This window comes from Saimiri boliviensis, chromosome 20, assembly GCF_048565385.1.
Source record: "Saimiri boliviensis isolate mSaiBol1 chromosome 20, mSaiBol1.pri, whole genome shotgun sequence".
Classification (NCBI taxonomy): domain Eukaryota; kingdom Metazoa; phylum Chordata; class Mammalia; order Primates; family Cebidae; genus Saimiri; species Saimiri boliviensis.
This window is the reverse complement of record NC_133468.1, coordinates 28,823,089-28,837,051: the sequence shown is the minus strand read 5'-3', so window position 1 is coordinate 28,837,051 and position 13,963 is coordinate 28,823,089. Positions and strand designations below refer to the sequence as shown.

Here is a 13,963-nt window from a genome sequence, read left to right as displayed (position 1 = left end):
TCTGTTTTCATTGCCATGACCAGGCACATGCGTGGGCGTGCACACACGGGTCCACATGCATTAACACAGCACGTGCACACACTTTCTCCACAACAGCTCAGCTTGGACCACCTCCTATGATTTTTTTTTTTTTTTTGGTAATTGATTCAAGACTCAAAGTCTTAAGTTACCAACAATCATAAGCCATCCCTGTGTACACAGCAGGGCTCCTATGCTCTGGCAAAGCATCCAGCCCTTTTCAAGACCACCTGCTCTACACGCAAATCTACAATAAGAACACAAACAAGCCAGGCCACACTTCCTGCTGAGCACACGCCTGGAAGCACATTCTAGATTCTGCACCCATCTCATCCGCCTCCAGCCGGGGCCCTAGCTCGCCAGCCTTTCGTCTCAAACTTTGCTCCTGAGACCACAGTGGACGCAGAGGCTGCCTGGGTGGGAGAGGCCAAGGAAGCCAGCACCCTGGAGCAATAGCCGCTCACTGTGCCACCCACCACACTGAGACCATGCCAGCTGCACCAGCCCCGCCAGGGCCCCCACTTGGCACCCGGCGCCCAGCCAGCTCTTGGTTCCCGTGAGCGCTGTGTGCACTCATTTCATGGCCTGTTTATCTGCCCAACCAGAAAACAGGTTAGACAACACAAGCTCTGCTGTGCCTTCATTCATTCACGAGTTTACGTCTCTAGAGCCGACCCCCCACTGGTGGCACAGGCCACGTGAACTGCCAGGCAGGCTGACAGCATCACTGACCCTCGAGAGGACACTGGGGGGCAATGCAGGAGTCAAAAGGAGGCATCAAATCCAACAAACACCCCAATGATCCTGGCCCAGGGTGCCTGCTGGTGTTTTCGGACACATCCCTCCTCCCGCCCTCACTCTAGAACATCGCACGACGTTATCTGAATCGGGTCTCTTAGGCACCCACGCCCAAGGCCATGGTGCTAGGTTTTCAGGCAAATATCTAGAACTACCCTAAACCTCGGCATAGCCAGAAGAAAGTCAAAGAACAATGGCCAAGGTCAAAGACTCTAATGTGGACAGCAGGCCTGTGGGCTCACAACCGTTCCATCGGCTGAGGAGGCCTGTGCCTGTCACACCACCATTATGCCGTGTCTCATCCTCCCTTGATAATTTTTTTTTTTTTTTGAGACAAGGTCTCACTCTGTCGCCCACGCTGGAGTACAGTAGCAGAGTCACAGCTCACTGGAGCCTCAACCTCCCGGGCCTCAGGCGATCCTCCTGCCTCAGCTTCCCTTGTAGCTGGGACTACAGGCACACACCATCATGCTAGGCTAGTTTTTATTTTTTGTAAAGATGGGGTTTCACTATATTGCCCAGACTGGTCTCAAGCTCCTGGCCTAAGCAATCCTCCCGCCTCAGCCTCCCAAAGCACTAGGATTATATGCATGAGCCACTGAATCGGGCTGATAAATTTTTCGTTTGAGACAGAGTCTCACTGTCACCCAGGCTGCAGTGCAATGGTACAATCTCAGCTCACTGCAGTGTCCACCTCCCAGGTCAAGTGATTCTCCTGCCTCAGCCTCCTGAGCAGTTGAGATTACAGGTGCACACCACTATACCCAGCAAATACTTTGTATTTTTAGTAGAGATGGGGTTTCACCATATTACTCAGGCTGGTTTTGAACTCCTGACCTCAGGTGATCTACCCACCTCAGCCTCCCAAAGTTTTGGAATTACAGGTGTAAGCCACTGCACCCGGCTGATGAAATTTTTAAAAAATCACTAGGATGCTCCACACCAGGTCTTACATGCTGCCCAGTGGCCACTTGCTCTCAGAAGGGTTTGCGTCAACCCAGTCACTGCATCTCTCGGCTTCACTGTGGGTATAGGGCAACCATCCCCACCCTGCAGGCAAAATGCCTCTCAACGTTCTTAAAACTACCTGTAAGTGCCCTAAATTGCCCCAAAAGCCTTTAGAGCGCTCCCGAAATCCCTCCATGAGCTGCTGGGTTAGTATGGGGTGGATGGTGATGCCGCAGGGACAGGGCTGGCTGTCAGCTTCTCTAATGCTGCAGACCCCTAAACACACGGGGTGGGGGACAAGCCGGTTCCCCACAGCATCCCCATGTGCTCCAGGTCCCGGCCGCGCTCAGCCCCGCCCCTGAGGGTAGGTGTAGCATTCACCGCACCGTGCATGGCACAGTCCCAGCAAGTCCACAGATGGATCAGATGAATGGCAGCCACACAGCGGAGCTCACACAGACCAACGTGGGGAGACCGAGAGGAATGAGCCGCTGGGGGGCAGGAAGCCACTGGGTACCTACCTCCTAAAGCAGGACAAGCAGGGACAGCCCGTCACAGAACAGAAAGGTGGGAGCCACAGGCAGAAGGAAAACAACAAGAAGGCACATTTAAACCACGCGTCAAAAATCACAGCCACACCAAACCGAGAGAGAGGCACACAGGTTCTGTGGAGATAATGCGCTTGCTTCTCGTGCAGGAAGCTGCCCTGGCTGGACCTGGACGCTAACTCAGTAGTTTTCTGGGGTGGGCCATGCAGCCCGGGCATTACTTTCTGCGCAGACATGGCTCAGACAAGCGGCCATGGGCCGTGCGGTTACTGAGAGTGGGCTCTGGCTTAACTGTGTTTCTTTTTTATGTCTCTGCCTGCAGTGGGGGACATTCCTACGATGAGCTTGGGAGAAACCCAAGGGGCTGCTGCCGTGGGCAGAGGGGTCACGGCCCAGGTCCCACTCAGCCAGGGCTCACCCAGCTTCAGAAGCCAGCCCTCGCGGTCAGGGTTGAAGAAAGTGTGTGTCAGGTCATTCCCGTCATCCTCCGGAATCTTAAATGGCTCGTTCTTAATGCTCTCATACAAATTCTGCAAGGAGGAAAAAACAGCAGCAGGTTCAGCGATTCAGAGGAAAGTGGCTGGCCAGGAGTAAAGCTCAGCAGGATCAGGGCAGCAAGGAGACTTGGGAGGCACATTACAGTCACAGGTGATGCGGCCGCTCACAGAGAAGAAATCCTGCAGACAGCAGCGGCCTCAGGCCGGGGAGCTCACCCTCAGCAGCTCCTCAGGGAGGTCCCCGCCCTCGTTGATGCCGCGGTTCATGGCGATGAACCGTTCTGCCGTGGGCTTGTCACGTACATTGTGGTTGTGCAGGCTGGTGTTGAGCATGATGATGGCAAATGACAGCACGTAGCACGTGTCTGCAACGAGTCCGGAGTGCTGGGCTCAGCCAGAACCTCCATGGACAGTGGGACCCCGAGTGCTGGGGGCCAGCCTGCGAGAGGTGCCCGGCCCACAGGTCATCCTCGCTCAGGGAAGGCAGGCCCCAGGAACAGAAGCTGGGCTGTGCCCACCGGGGCCACCCCCTCCAGAGCTGGAGGCTGTGCCTGGCAAGGGGCCAGGCTGTGAGCTCTGCACTGACCTGTGGACTGGAAGACCCCAGGGTTGCAAAGGCAGTAGCGAGAAGCGAAAGCCTCCATCATACGATCAATCTTCTGGGCCTCCCCGGGCAGCCTGAAGCTCCATAAGAACTGCCTGTGGAGACATCAAAGCCGAGGGGTGGCCGTGTCAGAACCGACACCACCTCATGGCCAAGGACAGCTTCTGCCCTGCTCAGGAAGGATGTTTTCCTCCTGGGGCTGGGGTACAGCTCTGGCAGGGGCTTGGGGGTGCAGAGACAGAAAGAAGAGCCAGGACAGTTTCCTTCTGTTCAGTAACTCAAGATACACTTACCGATGGTCCATCTTTTTATAACTACAACCAAGTCAGCAGCAAGGCCAGTTGTCTCTGCCTAAAAAGTAAATGTCCAGGATCCTGGCACTTCTCCGTCCCCACTGCCATCATCTCCTGCTGCTGCCAGGTGATCACAAGAGATCTGCCTGTCCCCAGAGCTGCCACCAGGTTGTCCTGACAGCCTCAACAGGACCACGTCCTCCTCTCAGAATTCCCACCCACGAGGCAGAGCCAGAGTCCACAGGACAGTGTCCAACCCCCCCCTACAACAGCACTGGGTACTGCAGCCTGAAGCCGCCACTGCCACCGCCTTGCTGGGGAGACATACTCCTGCCTCAGGAACCAGGCCCAGCAGCCGCTCCCACCCTCAAGCATCCCCTCTGACTGAGGTCTCCCTGGCTGCCCTGCCTGGAATTGAAATCCCCCCAGCCAAGCACCCCCCCACCTTGCTTCCCTTTCATGCTTTCCTCGGCCATGTGGCACTGCCCCCACTACCTGCCTTATCCACCACCTGGCAGCCAGGTATGGGCCCCGGGGGCAGAGGCTGCAGTCCCCATGGCCAGCTGTGGCCTCCCCACCAGCTGCTCAGCTATATCTAAAGCTACTGTTGATTTAGCACAAGGATCAGGACTGAGTTAGAAAAGGCTCCAATTAAGTCTCTAGGCTGTCCATGGTTTTTAAATATGGATCCCACAAGCCATTGGGGGCAGAATGCAGCCTGGCCTCACCAGGGCTCCTCTGTGCATCCCTCACATGAGGTGGCTCCCCAGGCTCCTTCCTCTGCCCTTTCCTCCTGGGATTCCAGCCACATTTGGCCCCACTCTCTGCCAGGTCCCATCTTCTCCGCCAGGTCTGCACTGGCAGCCTTGACTCAACACGACTGCCCCTCCTCCAGTTTCAGGCCGGCCACCCAGGGTCACCCCTCACTCCCCCTCTGCTTCACGTTCACCAGTAAAGATGCACCTACCTGCCGCCCCACTGCCGTGGCCTCCCTGCCCATCTCACAGCAGTGATGAGTTCCAAGTCAACCCACGCACCTCTGCCCATACAGGCTTGCCGTTTCCCTTAGGACAAAAGCCAATGTCCGCACAGCAGCTTCTCAGGCCACAGGACCTGCCTGCGTCCCTGCCCACCCTATGCCTTCATCAGGCTCTCTCTGCAGGGCTATGCCAGGCTCCCACAGCTGTGGGAATTAACAGGAATCTCTCCGGCTCTGGCAAGAGACTGATGGACTGAAAGAAATGAAGTCACAGCAGCAAGGGGTGTGCCAGGCGCCCGCCCCTCCCAGACTCACCAGGCCTGTGCCCCTCTTTGATGTACAGCTTCCCAAAATGGGATCTGATAAGCCTGAACTGTGGCTGCAGGATTCTTATCTGTTGCTAACTCTCAGTGCACTGTTCAGCCCCAGGCTGCACTGTGAGCACGTCAAGAGGGTCCCAGAGAAACACTGCCAACATTGCAGTCTGCACTTGAGGAGGGGCCACAAGGAAACAGACCACGTAAAGGAGAACAGGGTAAGAAGCAAAATGTCTGAGAACATGACAAGATGTGGCTTGATTTTTTGAGCTGAGGGCAGGCTGAGGCAGCTCCCACAAGAGACCCTGTCTCCTCTCCTGTGGATGCTGCTGAGTGCTGGCTCAGGGTAAAGTTCCAGAACAGATGAAGAGCCCCCACAACTCAGCCGGGGCACCAAGGAAGGAGGCGAGACAACTTCCTGCTTGCAGAGCAGGAAGAAAACGTGCAGGAAGGGCAGCTTGAGGAGGCGTCCAGGGAGTGTATCCCAGACACAAAAACAGGCCTGCAAAGGGTGTCTGGCCAGGGGTGGCCCCCAATGGCAAGAAACCTACATTCTCCCTGGCACACTCAGGTATCCATGAGTTTGGTGCCTGAGGTCAAATCTGGTGGAAGTAACCTCATGTAGCACCAATGCCACTCCATACAGAGTTTGGGAAGAAGGCTCGAACTACTGCCAAACAGCATTAAAAACAAAAGCAGAATGAACAGAAGGAGCACCAGAGGCCATCGTGAGGAGACCATGGCCCTGATCTTGAGCACGTGCCCCAATTCCTATCCAGACCTATTCAGTGTCACACAACATTAGCTGGATCATCTGGAACAGGAGCCAGCATCTGCAAGACTTGTGTGGGACTGAGTTACCTGGAGTCAATTCACCACCACTGCTGCTCAGGCAACAATCCTCTGGCCTCCCCTATTCACTCAACACCTACCAAATGATAACACTTACCTTAAGGCTTGGACAAGGTTGAGATCAGCAAACTCATGGAGTTCAACAAAAGCTTGAAGAACTTTAATATTAAATTCATCCCTGGGGAAAAAAGAAATCAGTTTCAAATCTAATGCACATTATCCCAATCATTTTAAAAGATACGGTTTATGAATAATGTGGCTATGAACATTCATGCACAAATTTTTGCATGGCCATATGGTTTTTTTTTTTTTTTGAGATGGAGTTTCGCTCTTGTTACCCAGGCTGGAGTGCAATGGCGCGATCTCGGCTCACCGCAACATCTGCCTCCTGGGTTCAGGCAATTCTCCTGCCTCAGCCTCCTGAGTAGCTGGGATTACAGGCACGCACCACCATGCCCAGCTATTTTTTTTTTTGTATTTTTAGTAAAGACGGGGTTTCACCATGTTGACCAGGATGGTCTCGATCTCTTGACCTTGTGATCCACCCGCCTCGGCCTCCCAAAGTGCTGGGATTACAGGCTTGAGCCACCGCGCCCGGCCATGCCATATGGTTTTTTTAAAAAACTGGCATTTTTTGTAGAGGCAGGGCTCGATATGTTACCCAGGCTGGTCTGGAACTCCTGGGCTCAAGCAATCCTCCCACCTCTCTCGGCCTCCCAAAGCACTGGGATTATAGGCATGAGCCACCATATCTAGCCACATTTTTATTTCTACTGAGTAAATATCTAAGAGTGGAATTACTGGCTTCCATGTTAAAGTTTATGTTTTGCATTCTGAGGAACTCCCAGATTGATTTCCAAAGCATCATTTTATATCTCATCAGCAATGTGTAAGGGTTCGACTTCCCTGCAGCCTTGATGGCATTTGTACATGTCCCTTTTACTACAGCCAGCCTAATGGGTATGAAATGGAATCTCATTGTGGTTTCAATTTGCATCTCCTTGATGATCAACTGAGCATTTTTTTTTCCTGTGCTTACTGGCCACTTGCATATCTTCTTTGCAGAAATGTCTATTCAGATCCTTTGCCATTTTACAACTGAGTAATTTTTGTTATTTTTACTCTTTTTTGGCAGAGTTCTTTATATAATCTAGATATAAGTCCTTAGCAGATTATAAGGACTGAATCAGTATGATAGTCTTTATAACCTGCTAAGGACTTATATCTAGATTATATAAAGAGAAACATATTAAGGTATTTGCAAGTCATACTGATTTATCTGTATTTTTTGTAGAGGCAGAGCTCACTATGTTACCCAGGATGGCCTGTGGGTTGTCTTTTTACTTTTTTTTTTCTTAGGCTAGTCAAGTGAAGCAGGGGGAGTGGGGACGGAACAAAGAAATCTGGGACTGATAAACCAGCTGTCAACACCATCACGCCTGGCCCAGCCTTCACTTTATTGACGTCTTCTGAAGCACAATATTTTGATGAGGAGTTCAACAAATTTGTGCTTTTGGTGTCATATTTAAGGAACTCTTGCTTAATTTGAGATCACAGAGATTCACCCTGTGTTTTCTTCTAAGTGTTTTAAAGTTTTATGTCTTACATTTAGGTCTTTCCTCCATTTTAATTGCTGTATCTGGTAAGGTGTCCAATGCCATTCTTTTGCATGTGGATTTCCAGTTATCTCAACACCATTTGTTGAAGACTGTTCTTCCCCCCACTGAAATTATCCTGGCAACTTGTTAAAAATTATTTGACAGTAAATATGAGGGTTTTACTTCTGGATTCTCAATGCTATTCCATGATTTATATATGTCTATCCTTAGGTCAGTCTTACACTGCCTTGATTATATATGTTTTTTGTTTTTGTTTTTTTTCTGTTTGTTTTTTTAGACAGAGTCTCACTCTGTCACCCAGGCTGGAGTGCAATGGCATGATTTTCACTCACTACAACCTCTGCCTCCCAGGTTCAGGTGATTCTCCTATCTCAGCCGCCCAAGTGGCTAGGATTACAGGCACCTGCCATCATGTTCAACTAATTTTTGTATTTTTGTTGATGGGGTTTCACCATGTTGGCCAGACTGGTTTCAAACTCCTGACCTCACGATGCACCCACCTCAGCCTCCCCAAGTGCTGGGCTTACAGGCATGAGCCACCGCGCCTGACCACTTTAGTCTATTTTGTAATCGGGAAATGTTAGTTCTGCAACTTTGTTCTTTTTTAAGACTGCTGTGGTTATTCTGGGTCCCTTGAATTTCCATACTAATTTTAGGTTGAGCAACTTCTGCAAAGAAGTCAGCTGGGATTTCAATAAAAAGTATATTAAATCTGTAGATAAATGTTGGAATATTGGCATCTTAGCAATAGTAAGCCCTCCAATCCATGAACATGGGATGCTTTTCCATTTATTTAGGTCTTTTCATTTTTTTCAACAATGTTTTGTAGTTTTTGGAGTAAAAATGATGCTTTTTTTTGTTAAATTTATCCTAAGTATCTTATTCCTTTTAATGCTATTATAAATGGATCTGTTTACTTAATATCTTTTTCAGTTTATTGCTTGCTATTGTATAGAAATACAATCGAGGTTTGTATAATGACTGTGTATCATGCAACCTTACTGAATTTATTACTTCTAATAGTTTTTAATGATTCCTTAGGATTTTCTACATACATGATTGCATCATCTGCAAAGAGAATTTAATTTCTTCCTTTCCAATTTGAGTGTCTTTATTTTCTTGTCTAACTGCCCCAGCTAGATGTGCCAGCACTGGGCTGAACAGCAGTGCTAAGAGGAGACATCCTTGTCTTTTTCTTGATCTTCTGGTCTTTGACAAAAGTCTGTTTTGGTACACTTAGGGTATGTGCTGCCTCAGCATTTTGCCCTAACCTCTGGTGAGCCAGTAGAGGTCAGAAAGTAAAAGTAAATCTGACTTGCTGCTTTCCATTTAAAAAATTAACTTGCCACCTTTATTCATACTACAAGTAACAGGGGAAAGAAAACCAATGAGAAAACTGGCATATTTCTGGGCAAAACAGAAGATACAATAAGATGCTTTCCAAGGAGAAAGGAGCAGCAGCATTATCAGTTCTAAGAAAAGGATTCCAGATGAGCATGGATCCCATCTGGCCCCAGAATACCCTAATGCTTCTCTCCGCCCACGGACATGGGAGAGGAACCGGTTTCATAGGGCTCACTCGGCACTGAGAAGATGCATGTGGATGCGCAAGCCTGTGGCTGTATCATGCCTTTAGGTTGTGATGGCCCCGAAAGTGGAGTGTGAGCCTAGATCAAGCTGCAGGGCTAAGTGGCTCCAGGTAGGGCTGTGCATCCTCCTCTAACTCACCTTTCACCCAGGTAGTCCCCAATGACAGTCTTATTTAGGCCTTCTCCTTTATAAAGGAACTGGGCGACGTCTTCTGGGGAACTCTGTAGCAGGTCATTTTCTATTAGAAACTGAATTCCCTGAAGAACATTAGAAAGGAAGCACCGGTTAGGAGCATCACTCAAACTCATTTTTCAAAGACAGAAATACACTTAGTGTCATGTTTTTACTGGTATGGACACTGCAAAAATAATACCAGAGACACCCATACAACTGCACAATCTGATTTTCCCGACTCCGTACTACATTTTATACAACAAAGAAATGCACATTCATTCCTCCTGGCAGTTTAACAAGTTAAAAGACAAATAAATGGGTTACTGAACAAACCATTACAAGTGGTTAATAGAAACTATAAAGGCAGAAGTAACAATAATGTTAGATTTCCCAAGCTTAGGAAGATGAATTATTCTGTGTCTGCGAGGAACACTTTGTGCGTGGTGGCCACTGCTGGTCGGCTAACCTGGCACCAGTCCCAAGGAGGCAGGGAGCAGGTGGTACCGTCCCCGCTCCCTGACATCCCTTCACTAGAGAGGCACTTTTCTGGCTGCCTTTGGCACTAGAAATGACCTTTCGACCCACCCAGATGTAGCCAAACAGAAAGAGAAGCCTGGAGGGAAAGCTTTTCATTTCCTGGTAAAAAGGGGCCTATGAGCCAGCACTGCTCCTCTGCCTCCTTTCTGCCTTGAACACAGATGTGATGACGTAGAGGCCACTACATAAGAGCTGTAGTGGCCATCTTACGTGGGGAACCCTGAGATGAGCACAGGGACCACGCTCTTGTCACTCGGAAGCCATCTACTGCTGCTACATAGCTGTGTGAGAAGATAAACCTCCACTGTGTAAGATATTTTTTTGTTGGATTTTCTGCTACCTGATACCAAAAACATATTAACTGGCATGATGTGCCACTGAGCTCATGACAGTCAAAGTTCATGCCCACCCTAGGCGCTGCAGCACGGCTGGCAATCTCAAAGGCAACAGGCTGCACCTGGCCTGAATCAGCTGAGCACTGTCTCATGACAAGTCCCAGGAACCTATAATAATAGAAATTTTTACCTCTGACATAGCTTTGCAACTAGTTTCAAAATATGTGTTGGCAAGGCTGGTAAAGGAATGGGGAATTCAGAAATCAATTTGCCAGGAGGCCATTTCTACAAATTCAGAGAGGCTCTATCCAGCTAAGATTCTCAGTACCCAAGACCAGGGCTGCCTCATACCCTCATGGTCCATCCAGAGACTTTCTATTATTTTTTTAAACACACGGGTGTCCACAGCAGCCTTATTTCCAAAAACTGCAAACAGCCAATAAGAGAATTGATCAATACATTCTGGCATAATCACATGATGGAAGATTATATAGCAATGCAATGGAATGAACAGTCACTAACATGAATGACTCTCACAGACATGATATGAAACAAAAGACAACATGGAAGAGTATTTCAATTCCATTCACAGAAGGTTTTAAAAAAGGTAAAACTAGCTTACAGTGATTAAGGACTGGTTACCTTGGGGAGTGAATTCCCTAGGATAAGACATCGGAAAGGTACCCTGTAATAGTCTACAACTGCAGCTTGTTCTGGGTTGTAGTTATGTGAATATACTAATTTACAAGGATTCTTTTTTTTTTTTTTTTTTTTTTGAGACGGAGTTTCGCTCTTGTTACCCAGGCTGGAGTGCAATGGCGCGATCTCGGCTCACTGCAACCTCCGCCTCCTGGGTTCAGGCAATTCTCCTGCCTCAGCCTCCAGAGTAGCTGGGATTACAGGCACGCGCCACCATGCCCAGCTAATTTTTTGTATTTTTAGTAGAGAGGGGGTTTCACCATGTTGACCAGGATGGTCTCGATCTCTTGACCTCGTGATCCACCCGCCTCGGCCTCCCAAAGTGCTGGGATTACAGGCTTGAGCCACCACGCCCGGCTACAAAGATTCTTTAAGCTGTACATTTGGAATTTGTTCACCATAATTTAATATATTATTCTCAAAAAAAATTAGTTAAGTCTAACAATCCTAAATCAATTCTCGTATGTATCTCTGGTGGGAGTTTAAGTGGGTATACCCACAGGGAAACCATCTAAATTGCAAGACACACATACACTGTAGCAATGCAGGACTGGTCCTTAGACATCCCTAATCCAGCCCAGGTTCACTGAAAACAATGCCTGAGGCAGGAGAGACAGTCCTAGGGCTTTGCTACTGGCCGCAAGTGAGGAAAACAAGTGAAGCAGGTGGAGAAGCCTGGTGAGGCCATCACCTGCAGGTGGTAGGGGGAGACAGGGACACCCTCAGGGATCACTAGTTGTCCTGTCATCTCGGAGGCCCCAAGGCTGGGGTCTGACCTTGCATGGCAAAGGCCCCTGCCACTGTCAGCTGAAGTCCCGGGAACTGAATGGACTTGGGCATGAGGCTTCCATGAATTCCTCTGGATGCTCAAGACCTGCCCTAAAATTCAGAACATCCAAAAAAAACTAGGGCATTTCTTGGAGAATGCTATCTGGAAGGTGACACAGAGACAAGCAGAGGAGGAGGACACAGAAGCTCTGTGTCCAATCACACGTGTACTATGAGATAGAGGAGAAGGCAAGAGGAGGCCACAGGATGATGGAGGCGGAGACCACAGTAAGGCGCCCACAGCTGTGGAGACCAGGAGGGCGGCAGCCGCCAGAAGCCAGGAGCAAGGCTGGAAGGACTTCTCAGAGTCTAAGCAGCAATCCTGCCCACACCCCAGATCTTGGACTTCTGGCCTACTGAACTGAGCGACAATAGATTTCTTGTTTTAAACTACCAAGTTTGTGGTCATTTGACATGGAGCCTTAAAATACTAATACACTAGGTAAATACTCATAAAAGAAAGTGAGTGTTCTAACATTAGAAAATGTTAGTATTTTAAGATGCCATTTAGAAAGTCAAACAGCAGAAATGGGGGTGGTGGCACCATTTGACCCACTATACCTACTGTTTATCTTTTTCCGTTTCTCTTCTACGTGATTATGTGATAGACCTCCTACTTCTAGGTGTGGGTAGCAGTTGGAAGACAGCTGGATTTTATTTTTTTTAACTTAATATCCAAGTGTCTGTCTTGTCATTAATTTAGCCCGATCAAATCTGTGGCAAGCACTGACTGGTTAGGACTTACTCCTGAGCCCTTATTTGGTGTTTTCTATGTCACATGCCTTTCCAGGCTTTTGATGAACTGATCGAACTTTTATTCAATTTTTCTTAATAATTTTTTAAAATCCTATTTTATTTCTCCTTAGTGATTACTCTAAAAATTTTGACAAGTATTTAAACTTATTTTATCTATCACCATCTAGAAAACCTTAGCTATTACTTCCCTCCTTCCTTTCCCTTTGTTACTTATATACTGACATAAATCTGGACTTTAAAAAAAACATCTTTTAAGCAATCAATTTCTCACTTTGACATATAAAGTTTTGCTTGTTTCCTTGCATGTCTTTCCTTTTTGATCCTGTGTAATCATTTCTTGTTTTGAGGTATCATACTCCAACTACACAATTCCTAGAGATCAGAGAAGTCCTTGTGTGTCTGAACATGTCTTTACTTACCTTCTCTCATGAGTGATAGGACAGACAGAATTCTGGGTTTTAAGCTACTTTTCCTCAGCACTGCTTCCCTCCCATCTTTGATCCAGTGTTCCCTGATAAGCTCACTATGCTTCTCATTTCTTCTTAGGTAAGCTGATCTTTCCTTCCTGGAAATTTAATGAATTTCTCTATCCATGAGTTTTACGATATTTTATTTGAAACATCTATAAGTCTTTTAAATTTTTATCTAGCTTGGCATTTGGTGGGGCCTTTGAATCTAAAGATTTTTCTTAGTTCTAAAATATTCCAATATTTCTTTGAAATATTTCCTCTCCTCCATTTTTCATTCTCTCCTTCTGAGACTTCTATTACATGAAACTTGGGCTGCTGGACCCATCTTGTATGTCTTCTTGCAGTTCTGTGCAAATCTGGATAAACAATTCTTAAACTCTCTTTTAGCACACATCCACTCTTCAGCCACATCTTCTCCATGTGCTCAAGAGATGACGTGATAGACCTACTTTTCATTTCTAAGGTTCTTTTTCACAACCCCCCATTTTTGTATTACGGATAAGAAACGTCCTATCGTATTTCTTTGATGATATCTATAAGGTAGACAAATATTCTACTTTAAAAAGTTTCCTTTATCGTTTCTTTTTTGCTTTTTGTTTTGTTTTTGTTTTTTGAGATGGAGTCTCCCTCTTATCGCTCAGGCTAGGATACAATGGTGCAATCTTGGATCACTACAACCTCCACTTCCTGGGTTCAAAACAATTCTCCAGCCTTAGCCTCCTGAGTAGCTGGGATTACAGGCACCCACAACCATATCCAGCTACTTTTTTTGAATTTTTTAGTAGAAATGGGGTTTCACCCTGTTAGCCAGGCTGGTCTCAAACTTCCGACCTCAGGCGATCCATCCACTTCAACCTCCCAAAGTGCTGAGTACAGGCGTGAGCCATCGCACATGGCTTGCTGCTTCTTTTTTAAGAGACAAAGTCTCGTTCTGTTTGCCAGGCTAGAGTGCAGTGGTGTAATCACAGCTCACTGCAGCCTCAAACTCCTGGGCTCAAGCAATCCTCCTGCCTCAGCCTTCCAGTAGCTGGACTACAGGCACATGTCACCACACCCAGCTTGAAAAAGACCTTTCTTTTTTTTTTGGTAAGAGACAAAGTA

General features: G+C 47.7%; 1 protein-coding gene across 7 annotated transcripts in view; it reads right to left on the bottom strand.

Annotated features, from left to right (window-relative positions):
• The window catches only part of CYTH3 (cytohesin 3), a 128,997-nt gene that overhangs the window by 20,605 nt on the left and 94,429 nt on the right, over positions 1-13,963 (bottom strand). For all 7 annotated transcript variants that reach the window (XR_012515277.1, XR_012515279.1, XR_012515280.1 and 4 more), the window contains exons 5-9: positions 9,202-9,320; positions 5,952-6,032; positions 3,396-3,508; positions 3,026-3,174; positions 2,731-2,842 (exon numbers count right to left, since the gene is read on the bottom strand). Coding sequence is in view for 3 of the 7 variants with exons in the window: in XM_039460585.2 (XP_039316519.1) it covers positions 2,731-2,842; positions 3,026-3,174; positions 3,396-3,508; positions 5,952-6,032; positions 9,202-9,320 (574 nt within the window). In the remaining 4 variants the exon portion in view is untranslated. The remainder of the gene's footprint in view (positions 1-2,730; positions 2,843-3,025; positions 3,175-3,395; positions 3,509-5,951; positions 6,033-9,201; positions 9,321-13,963) is intronic.